At 43.0% G+C, this 23,959-nt stretch overlaps 2 protein-coding genes across 2 annotated transcripts; both read left to right on the forward strand.

Moving 5' to 3' along the window:
• Window positions 1–20,789: 20,789 nt before the first annotated feature.
• LOC148019464 (uncharacterized) lies at window positions 20,790–21,957 on the forward strand. The gene is made up of 3 exons (XM_087701355.1): window positions 20,790–20,828; window positions 20,910–21,404; window positions 21,502–21,957. Exons 1-3 carry the CDS (start codon window positions 20,790–20,792, stop codon window positions 21,955–21,957), a joined length of 990 nt encoding a protein of 329 aa, XP_087557481.1.
• A 95-nt stretch (window positions 21,958–22,052) lies between these two features.
• LOC148019465 (uncharacterized) lies at window positions 22,053–23,032 on the forward strand. Its single transcript, XM_087701356.1, has one exon. The coding sequence runs from the start codon at window positions 22,106–22,108 to the stop codon at window positions 23,030–23,032; it is 927 nt and encodes a 308-aa protein (XP_087557482.1). The 5' UTR covers window positions 22,053–22,105.
• The last annotated feature ends 927 nt before the right edge of the window (window positions 23,033–23,959 follow it).

Here is a 23,959-nt window from a genome sequence, read left to right on the forward strand (position 1 = left end):
CTTGAAGTCATCCCAATCATGATTACATGCACTAATTTCTGTAATTCGAGCCTTCAAGAATAGAGTGCATGTGCGGACAAAGAACTCGCTCATTCGATGCTGACGAACCCCAAAAAACTCCATCTTTGAGACATATAATTTCAAGAATTCTAAAACCTCACATCCATCAAACAATTTTAGTTGATTTTCCTTGGCCTACAGAGCCTTGACAGTCACAGATTCTTGCTTAGAAACATATTGCTCTCTTTGTTATTGCTGCTGCTGCTACTGTAAAAGTATTTCATAAAGAATTTCCTCATTGCATGGTCTGTCATTCCAGAAGAACCTAAAGAAGGAGGCACTGTGAATCCGGTATTCTGAGTCTCTCCCATCTTGCTAAAATACATGTGGCTCTGAAATAGAGCTCATCAAATGTCAAGGGGTATTCGTGATAGCCACAAGTCGTAGAAGGGACTCACAAGATATTTAGCAAAACAAAGATAGAAAACTAAAATAACTGGTACCAAGTATTCAATGTATTAATGCCAAGAATCCAATGATACTAGTGGAGTAGAATCTTAAGACTAAAAACCCTCACCATGCAATACAATGAAGCCAAAAGAACTCTCATAAATAGCTAATAGCTGAAAAAGAAAACTTATCAAGACTTCTCGCATAATACCTTGAACTCAACTTCAAGTCATGAAAGAGATCCCACAAGAGCTATCTTTCTAGTAGCCTCGAACTGCCACTCAATCCTGCAAAGCAATCACAAGCACTCGTATAAGTCGATGAAGATCCCCTACTCCAAATTTTCTAGGCTCAACTTCAATGCTCTCTATTTGTAGAGTATAATAGTCCTACTTTAGCCCAAACTCAGAAAGCACAATGTTTTTCTTCCCTATCTGCATTAAAGCTTTCATCTTACTATTTATGATTAAGATTTGATTTAACTAATCCACTGAAAATCACTGTCAAATCTGCTTGCCTTTATCTTTGTTTCCCAGACAGCCATGAACTAGATCTAAAAATATAAGTAGCCAAAGCTTAATGAGTAATCTTAATGCTTTAAGCTTGGCTCCTTATTCAGCCTTAATGGCAACATTTTTTTGCTGCATTTAATCGTCTCATCCCTAAGTATGTTTTGAGGCTCCACGTTTACCACAAAATTATACCGATAGGTGTTCGGAAAGCATAGTGTTAACAACACCTTGTTTGACATCATTAATAGTGGGCTAATAATCTTCTTTCTTATACACTAATCATTGTTCTCAATTATGAGATTAATCATCTAGTAATTGATTCATCTTTTGAGCTTTTCACACTTGCAAAGAAAATGATCTAGTTTGGATTAAACTAGTTCAAATTTTAGGATGTTCACACTCATGTTCATACTTCAACAAGACTTGGACTATGAGACTACCAAGGGTGCATTCCTTGATAGGTTTTAGAAGAAGGAGAGTGAGACTGAGCTTTGGTTGAAAGTCAAGACTTGCAAGCAAGGAGCAGATCAATGTGTTGATGATTTTGTTTGGGAGTTTGAGAGCTTATGGATGAAGTGGAATTTGTCTTTGGGTGAGGGACAGTGTGCCCCAAACATGTTGAAGACCGTGTATTTCATTGAGAGGCTGAGACCTGAGTGGGGAGTTAGAGTGGAGTTGAAGGATCCTAGGACCTTCAAGGAGGCAATCAGACTCGCTAAATACCAAGAGAGGAAAATAGAGAAGAAAAGAGAATTTCAACTGACTAGAGAGCCAAGAAGATTGCAATGTAGAGGAGGTGTTGCAAAAGATCCAGATCAACTTTTGGATACAAGGAAGAGAGCTACCATGACCCATACTAGCAAGGATTTCATTTGTCATGTGCCAAGCTATGTGCACCAAGGGGCAAGATGGCCTTGTAAGAAATCAAGTCCTGCTTGTAGAGAGGAATGTCTTAGAGACGTTGACAAAAAAGAACCTAATCTCATGTGGAGGAGTTCCAAGCATTTATGATACTCCATCAGTTGGATAGGATGGCTGTGAGAAGAAGGTTAGTGCTTGGCTCAAAGGGAATGTGCAAAGTGAGGAATCAATGAGTTTGGACTCATATTCCATGAGCAAGAAGAGTTTAGATGGTCTAGAGAAGACTTTGTCAAAAGACATGTATGTCTCTGCTAATGAGGAGGTGATCGTTGGTTTTGAGAGAGAGAGTTTTGAGAGCCATAGTGAGAGTCTGATGGATAACAGCGGGAGAAGTGAAAGAGGACCAAACATCCTCATTAAGGAAAAAAATATTGAGGATGTTGCATGCAAAGATCCTTATGTTCCAAGAACTGAAGAAGGAGGTGTCCGTTGTAATATCCCGAAGGCACGCGTGAACTGCCTCAATAGAGGATAATAGAATTGGATAATTCTTTTGTTTTAGCAAAATTTTTAAATTATTTTCCCTCTCCTCCAGCCGATTGTCGAGCTGGAGGAAGAGGGGAATAGCAAGAGAGGCAAGCTCCTTGCTGGAGCTTGCCTAGGAAAGGAGGCATGCTCGTCGATGCATGGGGGAGGGAGGATCCTATCCCCTCCCCCTATATAAACCATAGCTGCTAGTGGCTATGGTAGCCTGGGGGAGGAGGACGAGAAGGAGCCGAAGACGCTGTGAGCAAGTGAGAGGTTGAGGCGCTGCCGCTGCTGTGAGAGGGAGAGGAGGAGTTGAGGGAGAGCGCTGCAAATCGATGCCAGGAGGGCGCTGTCTCCCATCTGCTGCACCCAGTCGCCTGGTCGTCGCCGCCGCCATCTGACGGCCTCCAAATTTCCCCCCCACGTGGAGATATGAACCTCCCCCTCCACGTGGTCGTGAGCCTCTGGAAGCTTAGAAGCTTCCAAGGGGGGCTTCCTAAGCCCCCCTTCCTTTGGGCTTTGGGGTTACCCCCGTCCCTCCAAATTTTCTTTAAGGGCCTTAGGCCCCATTTCTATAGCCTTTAAGGCTACTTTTTTTTTCCCCTGGAGTTTCTCCCTTAGGACTTTATAAAGCCCTTTTTCCCCCCAAGAAAGGATTTTTCCCAAAAATCCCGTGAGAGGCCTTAAGTGGTCTTTAAGGCTCTTTTCCCCCCGTCAAATTTCCCCTTGAAGCTCTATAAGACCTTTTTCCACCAAAAGATGTTACCTTAAAGTCTCTTCCTTCCCGGATCTTAAATCCCTTTAAGGGCCCCCTTAGGCCATGCAAAAATAACCCATCTAGCTCTCCCATACCTTGTTTTTTTCCCCACACATAAAAGAAAAGAGAATATTGAGGGTCTTTTGACACCTTCCTTTCCTACTCAAAAGCCCTCCCAAGGGATTCTACACCCTTTTATTCCCTGTTCGTGTGAGTATTTATAAGGCCATTAAGCCTTTCCCATGGCTTTAATGGGTCTTATTCGCGAAAGATTTTGAAACACCCCCTTTCGAAATCCCTATTTCAAGGAGGAAGCCTTCTAAAACTGCTTTCGACGGATGGTGCAAGTTATTGCAAAAGGGAGCCACGGTGGAATTTCAAAAAGGAGTTGTAAAGCTGTATCCACGACGGGAAGGCTACATTCGCGATGCCTCCTAAGAAAGCCCAAGGCGCAACCGCAGGAGGATCGTCTCCTAGCATCCACGTGGACATCTCACCCCAAGCCCAGGTTTTCCTTCCTAATTTTTATTTGGTATTGTTATAACTCAATCATGCAAAGGATAATTCTTGGAAATAGGATGCATTTTGTTGTCTTAAATAAATTAGCCCACGACGAAGGAATTTAATCATTAATATTTTCAATAGAACAGGCAAAATAAAGGGAGCATAAATGCATTTCTAGGAAATAGCTTTATGCGGTGCAATGAATTAAAGTTAGATTAATGTCCATTGTTAAAGAACGGAATTAAAATAGTATACCTCATTTAAACATGGAAGTATAAACTGCATATCGCATCATTAAACCATATCCTCTTCGCAATGAATCATCATGGAAAGTGCTAGGAATCCTTAAGAAAGCGCAAGGCATGAAATGATTCTTACAATGCATAACTCTAGGCAATTATCGTTTGTCAACTGCATAAATTATCAAGAAAAAGGTTGCTTGTTTAGCATGAATTTTTAGGAAGATTAGTTGGAATTAACCTGACCTATGCTTGACCTTAAAAACGATAAGTTAGGGTTTAAAAATCAATTTATGCGTAGACAACGAGTCATGTGTTTATGGAATGATAACATAACTATCTTCAAGAGTTAAACAAATTGGCATAAACCTAAAACACCTAAACCATGGAGTACTCGTTAGAATGAGTTAAATTCCAAGAAATTCACTAGGAAATTAATACATGACCTAATCGTACGTATTGCTAAAACTGAAACTCCCATACCTTAAATACTTGCACACATTCACTGAATGTAGGGACAATGAAACATATTTGGGAAGTGAACTAGGGTTTGTCCCTAAGAATCTTACGAGATGGAACTTGGAACCCTAGGACTGACAACGTCAGCCTAATGTAATCAGGAACAGATTGTTTCGTGACTCCATTCGATGAATAGAATAGTCTCATAGTTCGATGAGACACTTGCGCAACAAGTGCGGAGTCATAAGATCTTGTGATTGGATCACAAGGGAATGACCAATTCTTGCAATAAGGTTGGCAGGTCCTTATGCAAGTTTTCTTGCAAGAGGATGAATAAACATCCTAATTTAGTATCTTTCTTGAGTAAAGATAATTGCTTGGAGCAAAGGACAAACCAATAAATTGGTATAACATATGAACTTAAAGTATTGACCAAGTTGGGTTAATAGGGTACGCCCTAACCCAGGATATAGGGGAACTTGCCAAGTTGAAAGTCATCCCGGATTGAGTGCTGGACACATTCGAAAGGAAGGACTCATTCCTTAGCAGTTTGCCAACAAAAACGACCAATGGAAATGTTTGTACTTGCTACAGATTTCAAAGCACTATTTGGTTTTGTTTGAACAATGAATTAAAAGATAAATGGATATCTAATACTTCAGGTTGAAGGCCTGAAGGGAGAGGCAGCTTTGGTTACCCCCAACTGCCTGCTTGACCCTAACCAAGGGGGTTGTTAACCGCGTCAAGAATGTGGACCGAACCCACTGCAAGAGGTCTTTTCGTTGAGCGCTACTTGGAGTAGGAGAACGCTTGGGTGCCAGAGGGGGCTCTGGCCGTAAATCCCTTGCTTTTCGGGCCTTGCACAAGAGGCTAACATGACTCGGGATTGGATCTCGAGTCCCGCATACTAGTCTACGGGCAAAAACTTGGATTGGTAATCCCTGTGGATTGCTGGATAGCCTTCGGGTGGATTGTGGATAATCCTATGGGCTAGACTTTTTGTATTTCAAAGATAAATATGATATCTTGTTAATAAGGAACTTGTTTGACATTGTTTTTCTATGTCAAGTGATATGATTACGTGAAAGGACTAGTGCCTCATGGGCTAATTAAAGAAGCTGATTGTTATATGTTCAACTAAGTGTGTTAGGTAATTAGATAATTAAAACAACCCGAGGAAAGTGCGGTGGATGTGGCCATAGGTCCGTCCTATGGATGGTGGTCTCGGTTGGCCGAAAACTTTTCTCAAATCACAATGGACATCAGGAAGATCGTCAAAGAACACGAACAACAAAAGCGTTGACCTAGAGTTATGATTGATCCCGATTTACGTTGTTTTAGGGGAACGGAATGGGACTATGTCTTATGGCAGAGAGGTTGAGCTTTGCATCCCTCTCGTTTCCCATTCTCCTTGAACCAAGTGCAGCATGAATCCAATTCGGACCTGGCGTTTCTGCGTAAAGTAGTTTGCTTGGGTCCGACGCTAGTTGTCATTAGGAAATGACTAATAAGGAAAACCCTAATTCAGGTCGATCCTAAGTGGGAACGACTGGAATACTTCCGTGACGTGGCAGATGCGGAAAGCCCTAGATTGTAAACCCCATAACATTCCATGGGAGTGCCGGGGGGAGCTTTCTAGACAACCTTTTCGATGGATTGCTAAGACGTGTCTTGAAGATATAAGTGGACACGTTACAGTTGGTATCAGAGCCAACCAACAACGGAAATGTTTTTATGAAATCTTAATAAGATCAAGTAAAGCAAATGTTGATGTTCCAAACATTTTCTTACTTCTAATGCTGTCTTGTAGAATTACGAAGCATGGAACAAGTTCTTGGTATTCCGCATCATGTTTATGACTACAATGCATTCTCCGCATTATCGACAAAGGGTTGAGATGATGAACATCCTAGAGAAAATCTATAATCCATCACCTTTGTACATGGAATGAAGATGGACGGGTGCCTCAAGAATCTACTATATAGCCGTCCACTAGTTTGCTTATCTACAAACCAACCTAAAGAGGATCAAGTGGTTGGAAGACCTGAAAGTCGTGAAGCTGTTCATTTTTGCGGAAGCTCACGTAAACTCAACTTTATATCTTCACGGTCGGAGAGTGGAGATGAACTCATATGTATATGAGTAAGTGACCTGTGTAATCCCCGCCGACAAGATTAAAGTGTTGGGGCACCATGAGAAGAATGGGTTCCAAAGGAAAAAATACCCTGAACTTCCAATGACTTACCGATTCCTGAAGATCCATGACCCTAAACCATACTATTATACAGTTCCTGTATATAAATGTAATATAACATTGTTCTCCCCAAACTAAATGTAACAGTTGGCTTATCATCGCAAGAAATGTTGTATTCCGAAAGGGCTATGCCCATATAAATACAAATAAGACTTCTTTTTATCAATGTCTGATTGTGCATTAGAATTGATAAAAAGTTAAGTGGTTAGATTGCTTGGTTGATAGCGGAATTGGAGATGTAATATAAATCAATAATGATTATCGTGTAATAACGTCAAGAAACCTTTATCCAGGCACAACCCCAAGTACAGGTTCCTAGTTCGCCTCCTACATCAAGTACTGTTGTAATCCAAGAGAAAAAGTTTCTTCTCAAGAAGATTAAGCCGCTCGAGTTTGACGAGAGAGGCAGGTTCGTCCAAGCAAATGCTGAAATTTGGATTGAATCCATTTGGTGCAGGGATCAAGGGATCGCGGAGGGATCCGTTACCTGGGAGAAGTTGAAGAAAGCCGTGTAGGGAAGATACCTACCACTTGTGTATCGCACGCAGAAAATGAATGAGTTCTATGAGCTAAAACAACTGGGACTCACTCTTGATGCATACTATTCTAAATTCGTCTCACTTTTAAAGTATGCGCCGCAGATGGACATGACACAGCAGGTGTCCAAATTCTATGCTGGTTTAAATCCACCAATAAATACCCGTCTCGAATCTATGCATCCATCAGATCTTCAGGACGCTCTCATTCGAGTTGCGCCTATAATTCAGGAGGTGCAGGCTAGACCAAGGGGTAACAAAACTTGGTCTTATAATGACCCGAACAGAGGAGCATTCAGACCTCAAATGAAGAGAGTTCAAGGTCATAATCAGGGACAAAGAAAGAAAGCAAGGACTAATAACGTCAACAACTTTGTTCCTACTCAAAGCAATGGCCGAAACCTCTGTTGTTTCCACTGCAACGAGCCCGGTCATTTCAAGAGGCAATGTCCCTAACTTGGAGGAGGACATCGCCAAGCACCTTTCCAAGGAACGGGCCATGGTCAAAGAGCCGCTACCCCAGGCAGAGGAAGAACTGCTTGCGTTGCCAATAGGCAAATGTGCGAAGAGGAAGAACTGCTTGCGTTGCCAATAGGCAAATGCCGCTCTACACAAGAAAGGCCCGAATCGCCAATTCTCGGTGATTCAGACACTGTCGGACTATCAAGGTAAAAGTCTCAAGACCTTGATCGATTGTGGCATTACACATTCCTTTATCTCACCATCTTGTGCAAAAAGATTAGGAATAGCCACAGTAGAAGCACCTATCTTGCTTGTGGAATTGGCAAATGGTGGTGAGGTTACTTGTACCAGGCAAACTGCTAAGGTGGAATTCTTTCTGGGAGGAAAGAAGACTTCGGTCAAATTTAGAGTCATGAATTTAGGTATCCATGAGTGCCTACTCGGAATGGATTGGCTTAAGCCCACATTCATTGTGGAAAGGGCCAAGTTTCCTTTCAGAACTCTAAAAGGGAATTAGTCACAACTCAAGGTGAGGCTGGAGTGCCAAAAATCCAATTGGCCAAAGCATCTCGGATCATAAAAGGAGTCAGAAAAGGATTACCTGTCTACTTAATTAAGCTCAAAAAGTTAGATCAGAAGCAAGAGTCTAGTGAAGGACCTTCTTGGCTAAAGGAATATGCGGACGTATTCCTTGAAGAGTTGACAAAACTCCCGCCTCAAAGAGAAGTGGATCATGAGATTAAGTTAGTACCAGGAGCTGCGCCAATTGCAAAGAGACCTTATAGAATGTCCATACCAGAAGCAATTGAGCTGAAGGAACAACTCAAGCAACTGCTAAATCAAGGCTACATCCGGCCTATCAGTTCACCATGGGGAGCTCCAGTACTATTCCAGAAAAAGAAAGATGGGACACTTCGATTATGTATTGATTACCTAGGGTTGAATCAATCTACAGTCAAGAACAAGTACCCTATTCCTAGAATAGATGAGCTTCTTGATCGTCTTCAGGGTGCAAAGATCTTCTCCAAGATTGACCTCAGGTCAGGTTACTATCAAATAAGGATCAAGGAAGAATATATCCCCAAGATGGCCTTCAATACAAGATATGGGCACTTTGAGTTCCTAGTTATGTCATTCGGACTTACGAATGCACCTGCCACCTTCAATCAGTTAATGCAAGATATCTTTAGGCCATATCTTGATGATTTCGTGCTTGTCTTCTTCGACGACACTTTAGTCTATTCCAAACAGGAAGAAGATCATGAATCCCAACTTCGGATTGTCCTTGAGACAATGAGGGCGCATAAGCTGTATGCTAAGATGAAGAAGTGTGCATTCTTCAAGCGTCAGATTGAATATCTAGGATTCATAGTATCAGTAGATGGAATCTCAGTGGACCCAGCCAAGGTCAGAGATGTGCTAGAATGGCCAATACCAACATCTGTCAAAGAAATACGCAGCTTTCTTGGATTGACAGGATGGTATAGGGTCTTCATCAAAAACTATACTTTGATTGCAGCACCTCTGACGGACTTACTGAAGAAGCAAACAGCCATTGCATAGTTAACTCCTGAACAAAATAGCTTCAACAGATTGAAGCAAAGTTTGGTATCAGCACCTATTCTAAAACTTCCAGACCTAAATAAAGAGTTCGAGGTAGTAACTGATGCTAGCACACTTGCCTTGGGATGTGTGCCCATGCAGGAAGGTCTTCCTGCAGCATACTCTTCAAGGAAATTAAAGAGTCATGAGAAGAATTATTCTACGCATGATCTGGAATTGCTAGCTGTCATCCATGTTCTAAAGCTTTGGAGACACTACCTATTGGGTAACAAGTTTACACTAGTAACTGATCATAAGAGTCTCAAGTGGATCTTTACCCAGAACGAGCTCAACATGAGGCAACGTTGGTGGATTGAAGTACTGGAGGAGTATGACTTTGAAATCAAGTACCGACCAGGGAAAGAAAATGTAGTTGTTGATGCACTTAGTCGCAAGGCATTCCTTAATTCCCTAATCTTGCAGAATCCATCAACAGCTAGATCTCTAGCTACAAAAGTATCTATGCCAAACACATAATCCAGCCTATCAAAAGATGATAAGGGAAATCTCTATCAAAGATTAGGATCAAAAGCTGCAGGCTAAGTATCATGAATTCTCTATCAATAGTGGACTTGTCTACTATAGAACAAGACTGTGTATACCAGCAAGTTAGTCACTTAAGTAGAAGATATTGTGGGAAGCTCATGATTCCCCTTTCGCAGGACATCCTGGCTATGCCAAGACTCTCAATGCAGTTAGGAAGAGCTACCATTGGGAGAGGCTTAAAGGTGACATTCTCAAATATGTCACCGAGTATTTATCTTGTCAACGTATAAAAGCCGAACATGTCAAGATGCAAGGAAAGCTGCAACCGCTTGACATTCCCCAAATGAAATGGGAATTCATTAGTATGGACTTTGTTGTTGGCCTGCCCCAAGTGCAGGGAGGATACAACTCCATCATGGTTGTGGTTGACATGCTTACTAAGGTTGCACACCTTATTCCAGTAAAGACAAACTATAAAGCCTTAGACATTGCAAGATTATTTATTAAGGAGATATTCAAGCTACATGGGCTACCAAGAAGAATCGTTAGTGATCGTGATTCTCTTTTCACATCACACTTCTGGAGAGCCATCTTTGAAGCCATTGGAACCCAACTCTGTTTTAGCACGGCTTACCATCCCCAAACGGATGGCCAAACAGAACGAGTCAATCAAATCATCGAGGATATGCTTAGGGCATACTGTTGTCGTGAGCCAAAAAGGTGGATTCAATACTTGCCTTTGGTTGAATTTGCCTATAATGCTTCTTACCAACAAAGCATTCAGATGACCCCTTTCCAAGCATTGTATGGTCATGACTGTCGAAGCCCCCTAAACTTCTCAGATCCAACCTTGAGGGTTGAAGCTTCAAGGCAAATGTTGGAAGAGATGAATGACCAAATAAAGTCAATAAGACAGGACATCCAAGCTGCCAAGGATAGACAGAAAGCCTACATGGATTTGAAGCATCAAGATAGAGCCTTCAAAGAAGGAGACATGGTCTTCATTCGCGTACGCCCTAAGAAGAGTTCCCTATCCTTAGGAGATTGCAAGAAGCTAAGTCCAATGTATTGTGGACCGTACAAGATCCTGAAGTGCCTAAGACCTAATGCTTATAAACTGCAACTCCCTGAGAACCTAGAGGTACATAATGTATTCCATATCAGCCTATTGAAGCAATATGTACCTAATCCTAACCATGTACTTGATGATCAACAAGTTGTAATGCCTAGTCAAGGAGTCCTTGAAGTAAGGCTTGACAGGAGCTTAGATGTTAGGGAGAGATAACTAAGATCCAGAACCTTGAGAGAATGCCTCATCCAGTGGAAAGATTATCCCAAAGAGGATGCCACTTGGATAGATGAAGGCACTCTCAACCATCAATATCCCCAGTTTATCTCGAGATGAGGACATCTCGATTCCTCCAAGGGGGAGAGAATGTAATATCCCGAAGGCACGCGTGAACTGCCTCAATAGAGGATAATAGAATTGGATAATTCTTCTGTTTTAGCAATTTTTTTTAAATTATTTCCCCTCTCCTCCAGCCGACTGTCGAGCTGGAGGAAGACGGGAATAGCAAGAGAGGAAAGCTCCTTGCTGGAGCTTGTCTAGGCAAGGAGGCATGCTCGTCGACGCATGGGGGAGGGAGGATCCTATCTCCTCCCCCTATATAAACCATGGCTGCTAGTGGCTATGGTAGCCTAGGGGTGGAGGACAAGAAGGAGCCGGAGACGCTGTGAGGAAGAGAGAGGTTGAGGCGCTACCGCCGCTGTGAGAGGGAGAGGAGGAGTTGAGGGAGAGCGCTGCAAATTGATGCCAGGAGGGCGCTGTCTCCCATCCGCCGCACCCAGTCGCCTGGTCGTCGCCGCCGCCATCTGACAGCCCCCAAATTTCCCCCCCACGTGGAGATATGAACCTCCCCCTCTACGTGGTTGTGAGCCTCTGGAAGCTTAGAAGCTTCCAAGGGGGGCTTCCTAAGCCCCCCTTCCTTTGGGCTTTGGGGTTACCCCCCTCCCTCCAATTTTTCTTTAAGGGCCTTAGGCCCCATTTCTATAGCCTTTAAGGCTACTTTTTTCTTCCCCTGGAGTTTCTCCCTTAGGACTTTATAAAGCCCTTTTTCCCCCCAAGAAAGGATTTTTCCCAAAAATCCCGTGAGAGGCCTTAAGTGGTCTTTAAGGCTATTTTCCCCCCCTCAAATTTCCCCTTGAAGCTCTATATGCCTATTTCAAGGAGGAAGCCTTCTAAAGCTGCTTTCGATGGATGGTGCAAGTTATTGCAAAAGGGAGCCACGGTGGAATTTCAAAAAGGAGTTGTAAAGCTGTATCCACGATGGGAAGGCTACATTCGCGATGCCTCCTAAGAAAGCCCAAGGCGCAACCGCAAGAGGATCGTCTCCTAGCATCCACGTGGACATCTCACCCCAAGCCCAGGTTTTCCTTCCTAATTTTTATTTGGTATTGTTATAACTCAATCATGCAAAGGATAATTCTTGGAAATAGGATGCATTTTGTTGTCTTAAATAAATTAGCCCACGACGAAGGAATTTAGTCATTAATATTTTCAATAGAACAGGAAAAATAAAGAGAGTATAAATGCATTTCTAGGAAATAGCTTTATGCGGTGCAATGAATTAAAATTAGATTAATGTCCATTGTTATAGAACGGAATTAAAATAGTATACCTCGTTTAAACATGGAAGTATAAACTGCATATCGCATTATTAACCCATATCCTCTTCGCAATGAATCATCATGGAAAGTGCTAGGAATCCTTAGGAAAGTGCAAGGCATGAAATGATTCTTACGATGCATAACTCTAGGCAATTATCGTTTATCAACTGCATAAATTATCAAGAAAAAGGTTGCTTATTTAGCATGAATTTTTAGGAAGATTAGTTGGAATTAACCTGACCTATGCTTGACCTTAAAAATGATAAGTTAGGGTTTAAAAATCAATTTACGGGTAGACAACGAGTCATGTGTTTATGGAATGATAACGTAACTATCTTCAAGAGTTAAACAAATTGGCATAAACCTAAAACACCTAAACCGTGGAGTACTCATTAGAATGAGTTAAATTCCAAGAAATTCACTAGGAAATTAATACATGACCTAATCGTACGTATTGCTAAAACTGAAACTCCCATACCTTAAATACTTGCACACATTCACTGAATGTAGGGACAGTGAAACATATTTGGGAAGTGAACTAGGGTTTGTCCCTAAGAATCTTACGAGATGGAACTTGGAACCCTAGGATTGACGACGTCAGCCTAATGTAATCAGGAACAGATTTTTTCGTGACTCCATTCGATGAATAGAATAGTCTCATCGTTCGATGAGACACTTGCGCAACAAGTGCGGAGTCATATGATCTTGTGATTGGATCACAAGGGAATGACCAATTCTCGTAATAAGGTTGGCAGGTCCTTACGCAAGTTTTCTTGCAAGCGGATGAATAAACATCCTAATTTAGTATCTTTCTTGAGTAAAGATAGTTGATTGGAGCAAAGGACAAACCAATAAATTGGTATAACGTATGAACTTAAGGTATTGACCAAGTTGGGTTAATAGGGTACGCCCTAATCCATGATATAGGGGACGTTGCCAAGTCGCAAGTCATCCCGGATCGAGTGCTGGACGCATTCAAAAGGAATGACTCATTCCTTAGCAGTTTGCCAACAAAAACAACCAATGGAAATGTTTGTGCTTGCTACAGATTTTAGAGCAATGTTTGGTTTTGTTTGATCAATGAATTAAAAGATAAATGGATATCTAATACTTCAGGTTGAAGGCCTGAAGGGAGAGGCAGCTTCAGCTACCCTCGACTACCTGCTTGACCCTAACCAAGGGGGTTGTTAACCGCATCGGGAATGTGGACCGAACCCACCGCGAGAGGTCTTTCCGTTGAGCACTACTTGGAGCAGGAGGACGCTTGGATGCCAGAGGGGGCTCTGGCCATAAATCCCTCGCCTTCCGGGCCCTGCACAAGAGGCTAACATGACTCGGGATTGGATCTCGAGGCCCGCATACTAGTCTACGGGCGGAAACTTGGATTGGTAATCCCTGTGGATTGCTGGATAGCCTTCGAGCGGATTCTGGATAAGCTTACGAGCTGGAATTTTTGTATTTCAAAGATAAATATGATAACTTGTTAATAAGGAACTTATTTGAAATTGTTTTTCTATGTCAAGTGATATGATTACGTGAAAGAACTAGTGCCTAACGAGCTAATTAAAGAAGCTGATTGTTACATGTTCAACTAAGTGTGTTAGATAATTAGATAGTTAAAACAACCCGAGGAAAGTGTGGTGGACGTGGCCATAGGTCCGTCCTACGGATGGGTGGTCCCGGTTGGCCGAGAACTTTTCTCAAATCATGATGGACAGCAGGAAGATCGTCAAAGAACACGAACAACAAAAGCGTTGACCTAGAGTTATGATTGATCCCGATTTACGCTATTTTAGGGGAACGGAATGGGACTGTCTTATGGTAGAGAGGTTGAGCTTTGCATCCCTCTCATTTCCCATTCTCCTTGAACCAAGTGCATCGTGAATCCACTTCGGACCTGGCGTTTCTGCGTAAAGTAGTTCGCTTGGGTCCGATGCTAGTTGCCGTTAGGAAATGACTAATAAGGAAAACCCTAATTCAGGTCGATCCTAAGTGGGAATGGTCAGAATACTTCCGCTACGTGGTAGACGCGGAAAGCCCTAGATCGCAAACCCCGTAACATTCCATGGGAGTGCCAAGCGGAGCTTTCTAGACAACCTTTCCGATGGACTGCTAAGACATGTCCTGAAGATACAAGTGGACACCTTACATCTGTAGAGTGCCTTGTGATTTAGTTGATATGATGGAGTCCCATGTGTTTGACAGGAGTTTCTTAGAGGACTGTGAGAAATTGCTAAAGGATAGAGAGGAAACCCTAGAAAGAGAGCAAGATGGAAGTGAGGGTGAAGAGCTAGTCAAGGAAAAGATTGTAGAGACTGAGAAAGTCTTGAGTCATACTGAGTTAGAAGAGCCACACTTGGGGGTGGGCTCAGATTCTATGCCCTTAGGGGTGGAGAGTTGCGAGATGCAAAGAGGATGTGACAATGAGATTGGGGGCCTGTTTGGAAATACTAAGTTGGATGTGGGAGAGGTTGAGCCTGAGATAGAGGAGTTTCTCTCCAATTTGTTGCCTATTGAAGAAGATTCTGGTGAAGTTGTGTTTGAGAGTGAGTCTCTCAGAGTAGAGATGAGAGTTGGAGGTGCAATTGCAATTGTTGATGGCTTGTCTGATGTTGCTTGTTAGAATGACTCGTTGGAGAAAGAAAAGCTCTGTTGTGTTGAGAGTCAAGGTGTGATCCTAGGTGTGGGGGTCTGCTTTGGTAATGTGGGGAGTCCTAGGCAAACTCCTATTGTTGAAAGAGGTTTTGGTGATGCGAGTCCTGGAGTGACTCAAGTGGATTTAGATGATAGTTGTGGCATTGAGACAAGCGAACCTTGCCTAGCACATTTTGAGAGGGGTGTAGCTGATACTCGAAACCTAGTTGGCAACAACAATGAAGAAGAATATCCTCTATGTGTTTCTCATGATCTCAAGGAGGTTCTAGTGGATTAAATTTGGGAGAGATGAATGATTTTGATGGTGACCTTTTTGACTTTTTGGATGAAGTTGCTCTAGGTTTTTTTGGAGGAATATGCAAATATATGGGGACTCATGATTTCTTACCAATTGCATGGCAAGAGAAAGTGTTAGAAGAGTTGCATAAGGAGTTAGGGTTCCAATCGGGGAACTTGGATGCTGGAAGAAATGGACTACATGTTGATGGTACTTTGGAGATGGATGATTGGATGCATCCTTCCAGAAGTTCTAACTTAGGTTCTAAACCAATTGAAAATGAAGGTTTGGGACATGAGGATCAATGTGATGACTTGACCATTGAAGATGATCATGTGGTGTAGATCTTACAAATAGAATCTTGTATGGAACAAAATGGTTGTGAAAAAGAGTCAATGGACTCTATGGAAAATACCTATGAAAACTTGGATCTAAAGGAGAATAAAGAAGAGATTGAAGCCCCTAGGTTGTTATTTCATGAGGGTACTGTTGAGGTGAATGAGTGTGGGGAGAAGCTTTTGAATGCAGAAGCAAGGTGTGACGACATTAGGGCAAGTGTCAAAAGCCCACTGTGTGTTGAGAATCATGGTAGTGGCTTGTTGGATCCATGTTTGACTGATATTGAGGTGGTAGAGTCTCATGCAATTAGTGATGAGAGTCTAGGGAAGACCCTAGAGAATGTTGAGAGTGGTTTTGAGCATGAGAATGTGATGGGGTTGAGTGGAACTTGCCCTGAACATCTCACAGGAAGTTTGGATGAAAGAAAAAATGAGTCTAGCAACAACATGAGAAACGAATCCTCTTCTAAGGATGTTGAAAGATCCTTGGGAGTTTTAAAAGAGCAAGATGGAGGAGAGTCTTTTGTGCAAGAATTTGCAAATCCACTAGATGATTGGCACTGGATAGACACTGATCAGGAAAACAAAGTAATAAAAGTGCCTTTTGATGGAAGGATCATAACGAGTTTTGGAGGAACCCCCCATGTTAAGAATTATTTTGTTGATGAGGAGAGTCCAGAGGAGACTCAATATGTGGAGAGTAATGAGAATGGTTTTGGGGCTGGCACTATGTTTGACAAACCACAAGCTGGCATATTTGCTTTTGGAGACAATGGGAGGGAAAAGCGAGTTCTTGTGAGTCATGTTATATACCTAGAGGGTAAGTACTTTGATGCTTTTTGTGTGCCCCAACAGGAGCTGCTCGTGAAAGTTTATGTAGAGACATGTTCAGTGGGTCTCAAGATGTTTGAGACCCAACTTGTGGATACATCTCTAGATTCAATCTTTGCTTGGCTGATAGATATTTCTTCTTTGTATGTGAACCAAAGCTACTAAGCATGAATGCTTGCAGCTTGGGGGTTGGGCTAAATATGACACGTCTTTTCAGAAAACCGGAAAGTCCCCTAGGGAATGACCAACCGGCCTTGCAACACTTGTATGTACAGTTGCTTTGCTTTTTTTAGCTTTGTTGAAGAATAAAACTTGAACTCCAATATGAATAGGGCTCATCCAGTGTTTATGGTTTGTTTTTTGTAAAGCATATATCTTCTTGCTTGTTGAGTTGGCATGTGTTTGCAGGTGAACGTGGCACAAATTAGAGTTGGAGTTCAAACTGCCAAGTAAGAAGGTGATATTTTCTCAACCCTAAACTTGCACACCACATGGGTTAGGGACACGAGCACTGGCACTTACACATGATGTCTTGTCACTTGCATAGGGGTTTCCTATGCCCCTTCTTCAATAATTCCATGCCATGGGAGGGATCCTACATTGGATGCACCATTTAGAACACTGCACGGCATGAGGTCCGTCAGAACTTTATCTGACAATCTTAGTTGCACGAACACATGAGTGTGCACCCTATGTGAGCACACACTTTATGGCACATCACTGGGCAATCATCACTTGCTAGGAACCTTTTGGGGTTAGAGGCAAGGTGGTAGGGAGAGCGAGGATCGTGATGGTCTACACCAACCATGAAGTGAGGTTTCTTAATCGGCTCATTATACATGGTCGAATTGCCTTGAGAGATAAGTGAGGGGAATGGGGTTAGAGAGGAGTTCTATCTTTCTATCATGAGAGGGTGAGGCTGAGAGAGAGAGCAAAATGAAAAGGAACCTTCATGTGCGCATTTGCATGAGCACTTGCACACTAGCAGGCTGGGCACAACTCCTCTTATTGCATGCATCTTTTTATGTAAGCATGGCCTACTTGATATGCATAGCATTTTCTTCAATTGCATGTCTTCTCCAAGCATGGTATGAATGAGCACATGGTCCATCAATTGCATTAGCATGTTTTAGAGGCACACAAGGGTCGTGAGGTGCCCTAGCGGTGGGCCCTAGTGTGAGGAATGGGATTTTCCAACATTGCCACATATTGAGTTGATGAGGGGCGGGGTGAGTATAGATCCTTCACATAAAGAGAGGTAAGGATGTGAGAAGAACTCTTCTTGCTTACGATGGGATACTTATGTATTTATATGGCCCTTGTGTTTGCGGTATAAATTTAAGAATATATTTGTCGATTGTTGATGGGCCAATTACATCTCTTGTGTATGGTGTGTTCTGCCTTCGAACGCGTGCTTTTAAATGTGTTCATGTACTTCGTTATACAGGTGCATATGCTACTGCGTTGGTATATGTGTGGGTGCCATGTGAGGATGCTGGTGCATGAGTATGTAAATACGTAAGTGTGCATGTTCGTGCTTATGTGTGTTTGAGAATGTATGTATGTGAACAGGGGTTCTGAAGAAAGGGAGGCCTATCCCCACAGCCCCAGAAAGGAATGAAAATCAAGAAGGCACGTGAAGGAAAGATAGATGAAGGTGTTGCCAATTTGGGAAGGAGATCAGATTGGAGGTCGACTCTTCATAAAGGGGCAGGCTGATGATGGAGAGGCGGGACGGCAGTTGTGAGGGTGGGTCTTCCTCTACCAGGCCTGCCACAGGGAGATAGAAGGGGAGGTTCAGGAGTGAGAACAGATCTTCGAAAGGGTGTTTCCTGACAAAAGATGGACCAGCTACTATTCAAGGACTGCCTGTGATGTCGAGGCTGGTCCCGAAATCAGCCTACACTGCAGGTTTAATTCAGATGTAACATCCCACTAGTCCGGCAAGCTTCCAGCAAGGCGGCTCACTTGGCAAGACTGAAAAGAGATGACGGCAGCATCAGAGCAAAACAATGGGACTCGGGAGCACTGTTTTACACCAGGGTTGCAGTGCTTTCTGTGCACCTAGAAGAGACAGCTTCGAGCCGGCTCACGTTAGATACCAAGTGGGGTTTTTTATCCCATGTACACGTTTGCAGTCAACAGGCCTCAGGACTATGTGCCACGGGGTCCTGAGAGTTGGGATCGACGGTTGAGGGGGGCCCGTTGATCGCGGGGTGGATCTGGGCCCTTACTTTTTCGCCCAGGGTAAACCCGGCCCACGATGGTGAACCCCGCCAAGAAAGTAAACCCCGCCTAAAACGTAAACCCGGCCCATATTGTAAACCCGGTTCGGCGGGGGGGGGGGGGGGGGGGGGGGGGGGGAGGGGGCCGGCCCGCCGGAAAAGGGTGGCCTTCGGTCGATTTGACGGGTCAACTTGCATGTGGATGGGGCCCGGTATATTCGCCGGGCATAGGGTAGGGGCATTGCGTGATGGGAGTAATGGAGCGCCGGCGAAAATATGGTCCACGCCTCAGGGGTGATGGCGGGAAGTCACACAAGATATTTGCGCGCGTGGGGAGTGGCGATTTTCAAAGTGGACCAAAAGTAAACCCAGCCCGAACAGTAAACCTGGCCACCTTTTCGCCACAGACCCGCGCAAAACTGTCGCTTGGAAAACACTCTCGGTATTATGTGAAAATGCTCCCCCAGAGATATTCTGCATGCCAACGATATACGTTGTATTCGAGCTCAAAGTTTGAAAAGCCATGTTGGCACTAGTTTGTCAATAGTCGCAGGTATCTTGTTTTTGTAGTCAGAATTAATGGATACTTATAGAGGTTGCTTCATGAATACAATGAAATTTTGGTTTGGTTTTTTCTTTGAAAATGAAGTTAGAAGTGAAAAGCTGGAATTGAAGGTTTGATTTGATCTTAGGTGGAAGGCAGAAAAATGAATGTTTCTTTTCAGAATCGTACTGCCCTCCTTCAACACCATTGTCTATATTGATTTGTTATTGTATGTTGACAGATGTATTCTGATTTGTCATTACATATTGATCTTTATTCTGTTGCTGATGTGTAAATGTGTAAAAAATGTATGTTACCTTTTGCATGTAGAATTATACCACGTGCTTCATATTAAAGTGAACATATAGTCAACGACTGTGGATTATGGAGAGTGATCCTGAGTTTGAGGAAGTCGATACCGATGAAGAAACATCGGATGAATCAGCAAGTGATGCGGTTGAGATGATTGACTTCTTTGCGAAAGGCAATGATTCAACAATACAAGAAAGCAGCGGCATTGCACCAAGCGCATTTAATTTCACCTCATCAAAGTACTTCTCATTCGACAGGGAGAGCTACGGATTAATGGTAAGTGATTTGAACGGAGAAAAAGCCATCACTTTGGGGGTGCTCAAGCAATACGACAAAAGGGAGCTATTAGACCTGAAGAAGTGGAGAAGGATCAAAGAAAGTCTTTGCATGGGAAGAAACGATGATGGACAAGTTGTGCTAGCCCTTAAATCGGAGCCATCATTGCACATTGCATGTATAGAGGAATGGGAGAGTATTTTCCTTGCAAATCACATAAATAGGATTACAGGTGCTCACACAAGCATTAATGCCACAGTGGACTCCATCAAATCCAATTGGTGTATGGATATGAGAAAGCATGGCATCCCTCTCGCTTATGTGAAAAAGCTAATCGGTGCTTGTACTTACAAGGCATCCACAAAGCCCCATGGGTTTGACGGAAATGTACCTATCTTGGAGCTTACCTCAGACATATCTCTTGTGGAGTGCCAACTTCAAGAGATCATGGTTCAACACAAAGCCAGGCTAGTCAAGGTTCGCTCAACCAAAACGCATAGTCTAGGGAAGACAATAGTGGAATATGCATGTCATCGTGGTGGTAGCGCAACTCGCAAAGGCTCCCAAATTCGCAGATTGAGAACCTCGAAGAAATGTGGTTGCCCATTCAAGGTGCAAATCGAGTATAAAGATGGTCTCCACAAGGTTACTCTACGAGTATATGCTCTACACGAGGGCCATACACCCGGTTCTCGCAATGATTTGTATCACTTGCCAGTGCATCCATGTGTAGTTGATTGCTGCAAGGACGATCTATTTGATGTGGGGACATGCCGCCACGTCACCAAGATGAGCTTGACGAAAGAGCAATTTCATTTCAAAAATGCCTCTCCATTAGATGTGTAACGTATAGATTCTTCATGATTCCAAAAGAGGTGCAAACACTATCTTACCAAATGCGAAATGAAGGTATGTTCTCATCTTTTAAGTTATTGTTCAATGGTCTTGTGCTACCTTGAGCATCAATGCTATTGGTATATTGCAGGCAAACTTTCTAAGGATGATTGGACGGCGATGTACTTGGAAGCAATTCGTCTACGAGACCAAAACAAGGTACTTGTCATATTTCTGTCAATATTTATATGTTATAGTGATTAGTACATCTATTTGATAAAGTAATCTTGGGTCCTTTAGGTGCTACATTGCCAACCATATAATCCACATGCAAAAGAGGACAAGGATAGACCATTCATATTGGTTGTCCAAGATGAATGGATGCTAGAAATGAGCAAGAGGTTCTCGAAGAACAGTGCATGGGCGATTGATAGCACATTTAAGACCCATGTGTTTGGCCTTCCTCTCTATGCAGCGGTTCTACCAAACCAACATGGAATGGGCATTCCTATTTGGTTTATGTTGTGCACATGTGACAATGGGTTGAACCAAGAGGTCATTGCTTTGCAGATCACAATGAAAATAGTTCTCTCTAGAATGGGGGACATTCGCCCTTCGGCACTTGTCATCGATAAGTCTCAACAAGAGTTGGAGGCACTCTCAAAGGTCGTCTTCGATGATCCTCATTGCTGGACCGCCAACTATCTCGATGGCACTAGACACCAAGTTGCATGCCATATTATTCTTTGTTGGTTCCATACAAAGAAGGCTTGGGTTGAGAATCTTCTCCCACAGGTACACATTGCTATGATTGTTTTGATCTTAAGAACTACCTTTCATGTGTTTCAATGAGCTTGGTAGTGATTAATGTCCCATGTGCTCGTGGATGAAGGTTCCATCAGATGAGTGTGATCAGGTATTCGCATCCTTGTCCAATCTCATGCAATGTCCAACAGAATTGCAATTTGACGAGCTGTTTCAACAGCTATTGCACCGCTACTCCTCTCATCCAAACGTGGTACGATACATTAAAAATGGATGGTGTGGAAGAGATTGTATATGGCGTACAAGATGGCCCAAGTTTGGTCACATTTTTTCGCATGGTAATGTTGACACCACCAATCTAATTGAGAGACTATGGCAGTACATCAAGTACACTCTACTTGATGCCAAGATCAATAGGTCTATATTGGATCTATTGCACGCCCTTGTTGGCAACTCATCATCAGGATCGAGAATGGGTGGAACGGCACTTGAGTTCTTCAAACAAAAGCAAGAGATAGGTAATGTGCTTGATTTTGAGTTGGAATGTTGTTTATCATTTTGGTGTGATACATTATGTTCTTGAAAGGGACTATTTTCTCGTAGTTGACTCTAGGCGCTTCAAAGTCTATGGGTCGAGCAAGAGCCACACAGCTAGATTGGCAGCAGGGGAGAGGATACTCCAGCGGTTCAAGGTCGATCCCTTGTCTCTTCAAGTCATTCATGAGGGAACCATGCTCTTCAAAATGGCAAGTGCAACACAACAAGACAAATGGTATAATGTAAGTGTGCAAGCAAACTATTGTGATTGTGCTGATTGGGTTGCAGATTGTAAACATCTCTATGGCTTGCGGCTCATCTTGAGGAGCTATTTTCCTCACCTTCATGAGGTTCTACCCATCATCGACAGTGCACGGGCCTTTGATGGCACACCGCATAGTCCTTATGGTGATGAAAACCTAGTATTGGAGAGACCATGCACCGATGGATGTGTGCAGAAAGAGGATCTTGTGTCCTCTATTGAGGACTTCAGAGGGCTCCTCAAACGCATTGAGGTTGAGTTTTCTTCCTATACCTCAACACAGAGGGAAGTTTGTATGCGCCAATTGCAAAGTGCAAGGGAGTCTCTTGTTCGCATGTTTGCCCCACATGAGATTGATATGCCTACGAAGGGTGGGATCTATCAAGTCCAGGCAAATGTCACACAGACACGCTTGGGACATGGCAAGAGTGACCATCCTCGACCAGACGAGGAATGCAGATCCTCCTCGCAACCGAAGCATCCCCACACCACAGGTGTATTGAGACGCAAGCATCAACGAGGAAGGGGCCGCGTTAGATTCAATGCAAAACCACGCATCTATTGTCCTCACTGCTGCACCAAAACATTCTTGGTGGATGCTTCGGTTGTTTTTTCATGTCACACTTGCCATGCATTGCTTCCCCTTACCTTACGGTACGTACCACATACAGCGATGTCTATCTTGATTGGCAGGATGGTGCGCCTCTATGACGAGAGTTACAGGGGCATCTGCACTATTTCTGATTGTGCATACAGCGGTGAGAATGAGGAGCGCCAGTTCACTCTCTCATTTCCCAATGGGTCAGCGGTGACACATGTGTTGGCTTCTAGACTCAGGATGTTGGTATTGTACTCATGAGCAGCACACCCTCAAGGATGATGTAGTGCAAGACTCTCTTTGGAATTTGTATAGTACTTGATACACATGTTGTATAGGCTTTTGAGTAAACCTTGCTATGTGGATCATACTCTTACATTGCCTAATTCATCGCATATTTTGTTTTTATGACTCGTGTATAACGAATAGAACAACACATAATTTTTGGCATGGCATGTGTTTCGTCTAGGGTGGGCGAGGCACTCTAGTCAACATGCATGCTAATCTTGTTGCCTACTTGTAGTTACCAAGCATGGAAACGACAAGTAAGAGTAAATATGATGTCGTGGGTGTTGAATGTGGACATGCTTGAAAGCGCTTCAAAGCAAGGGGGTGGCCAAGTTTTGGATGCATAGTTAACCCTTATGTAAGGATTTCGGGCGGGTTCTTAGTTCTTGATTGGCACCCCTTAATGGGCCTGAAAATATCAGGCCTGCAACTTCATCCTAGATTAGGTTTTCAATTTTCTAAAATGTTTAATAGTGTTGTGCACCTAAGAGCAAACGTCTTGTCTATGGACACTACTGCGTCTTTGTTGTGTGCTGGTATTACTGTCTAATGCCATTAAAAGCCAAAATTCATATCATAGTAATCTTATCTCCCGACCCTCTACACCCCAAGCTTCTGCATCTACCGCTGCATCTTCCTCATCTGCTCAGACCACTGACATTGCCGATCCAACGAGCTCTTAGAAGTCGCCTGTGGTTGCGGTCGTCCTCGCAAAATACATTTGAAAAAAATACCAATGTAGGTGTAATCGTCTACAATGATTCCAGGAGTGTGCCATGGAAGTTGAGTAAGTTTGGGGGACAATCATCTCAACTAGTATATGAACCCTTGTATTAGGGCTACATAACCTTATTTGTAGTGTAAATATTTGAGTTGAAAAGAGAAAATGCTAGCTACTAT

The sequence above is a fragment of the Lygodium microphyllum genome, chromosome 20 (genome assembly GCF_053477565.2).
Source record: "Lygodium microphyllum isolate KBCC chromosome 20, Lygodium_microphyllum_v1.1.10, whole genome shotgun sequence".
Lineage (NCBI taxonomy): Eukaryota > Viridiplantae > Streptophyta > Polypodiopsida > Schizaeales > Lygodiaceae > Lygodium > Lygodium microphyllum.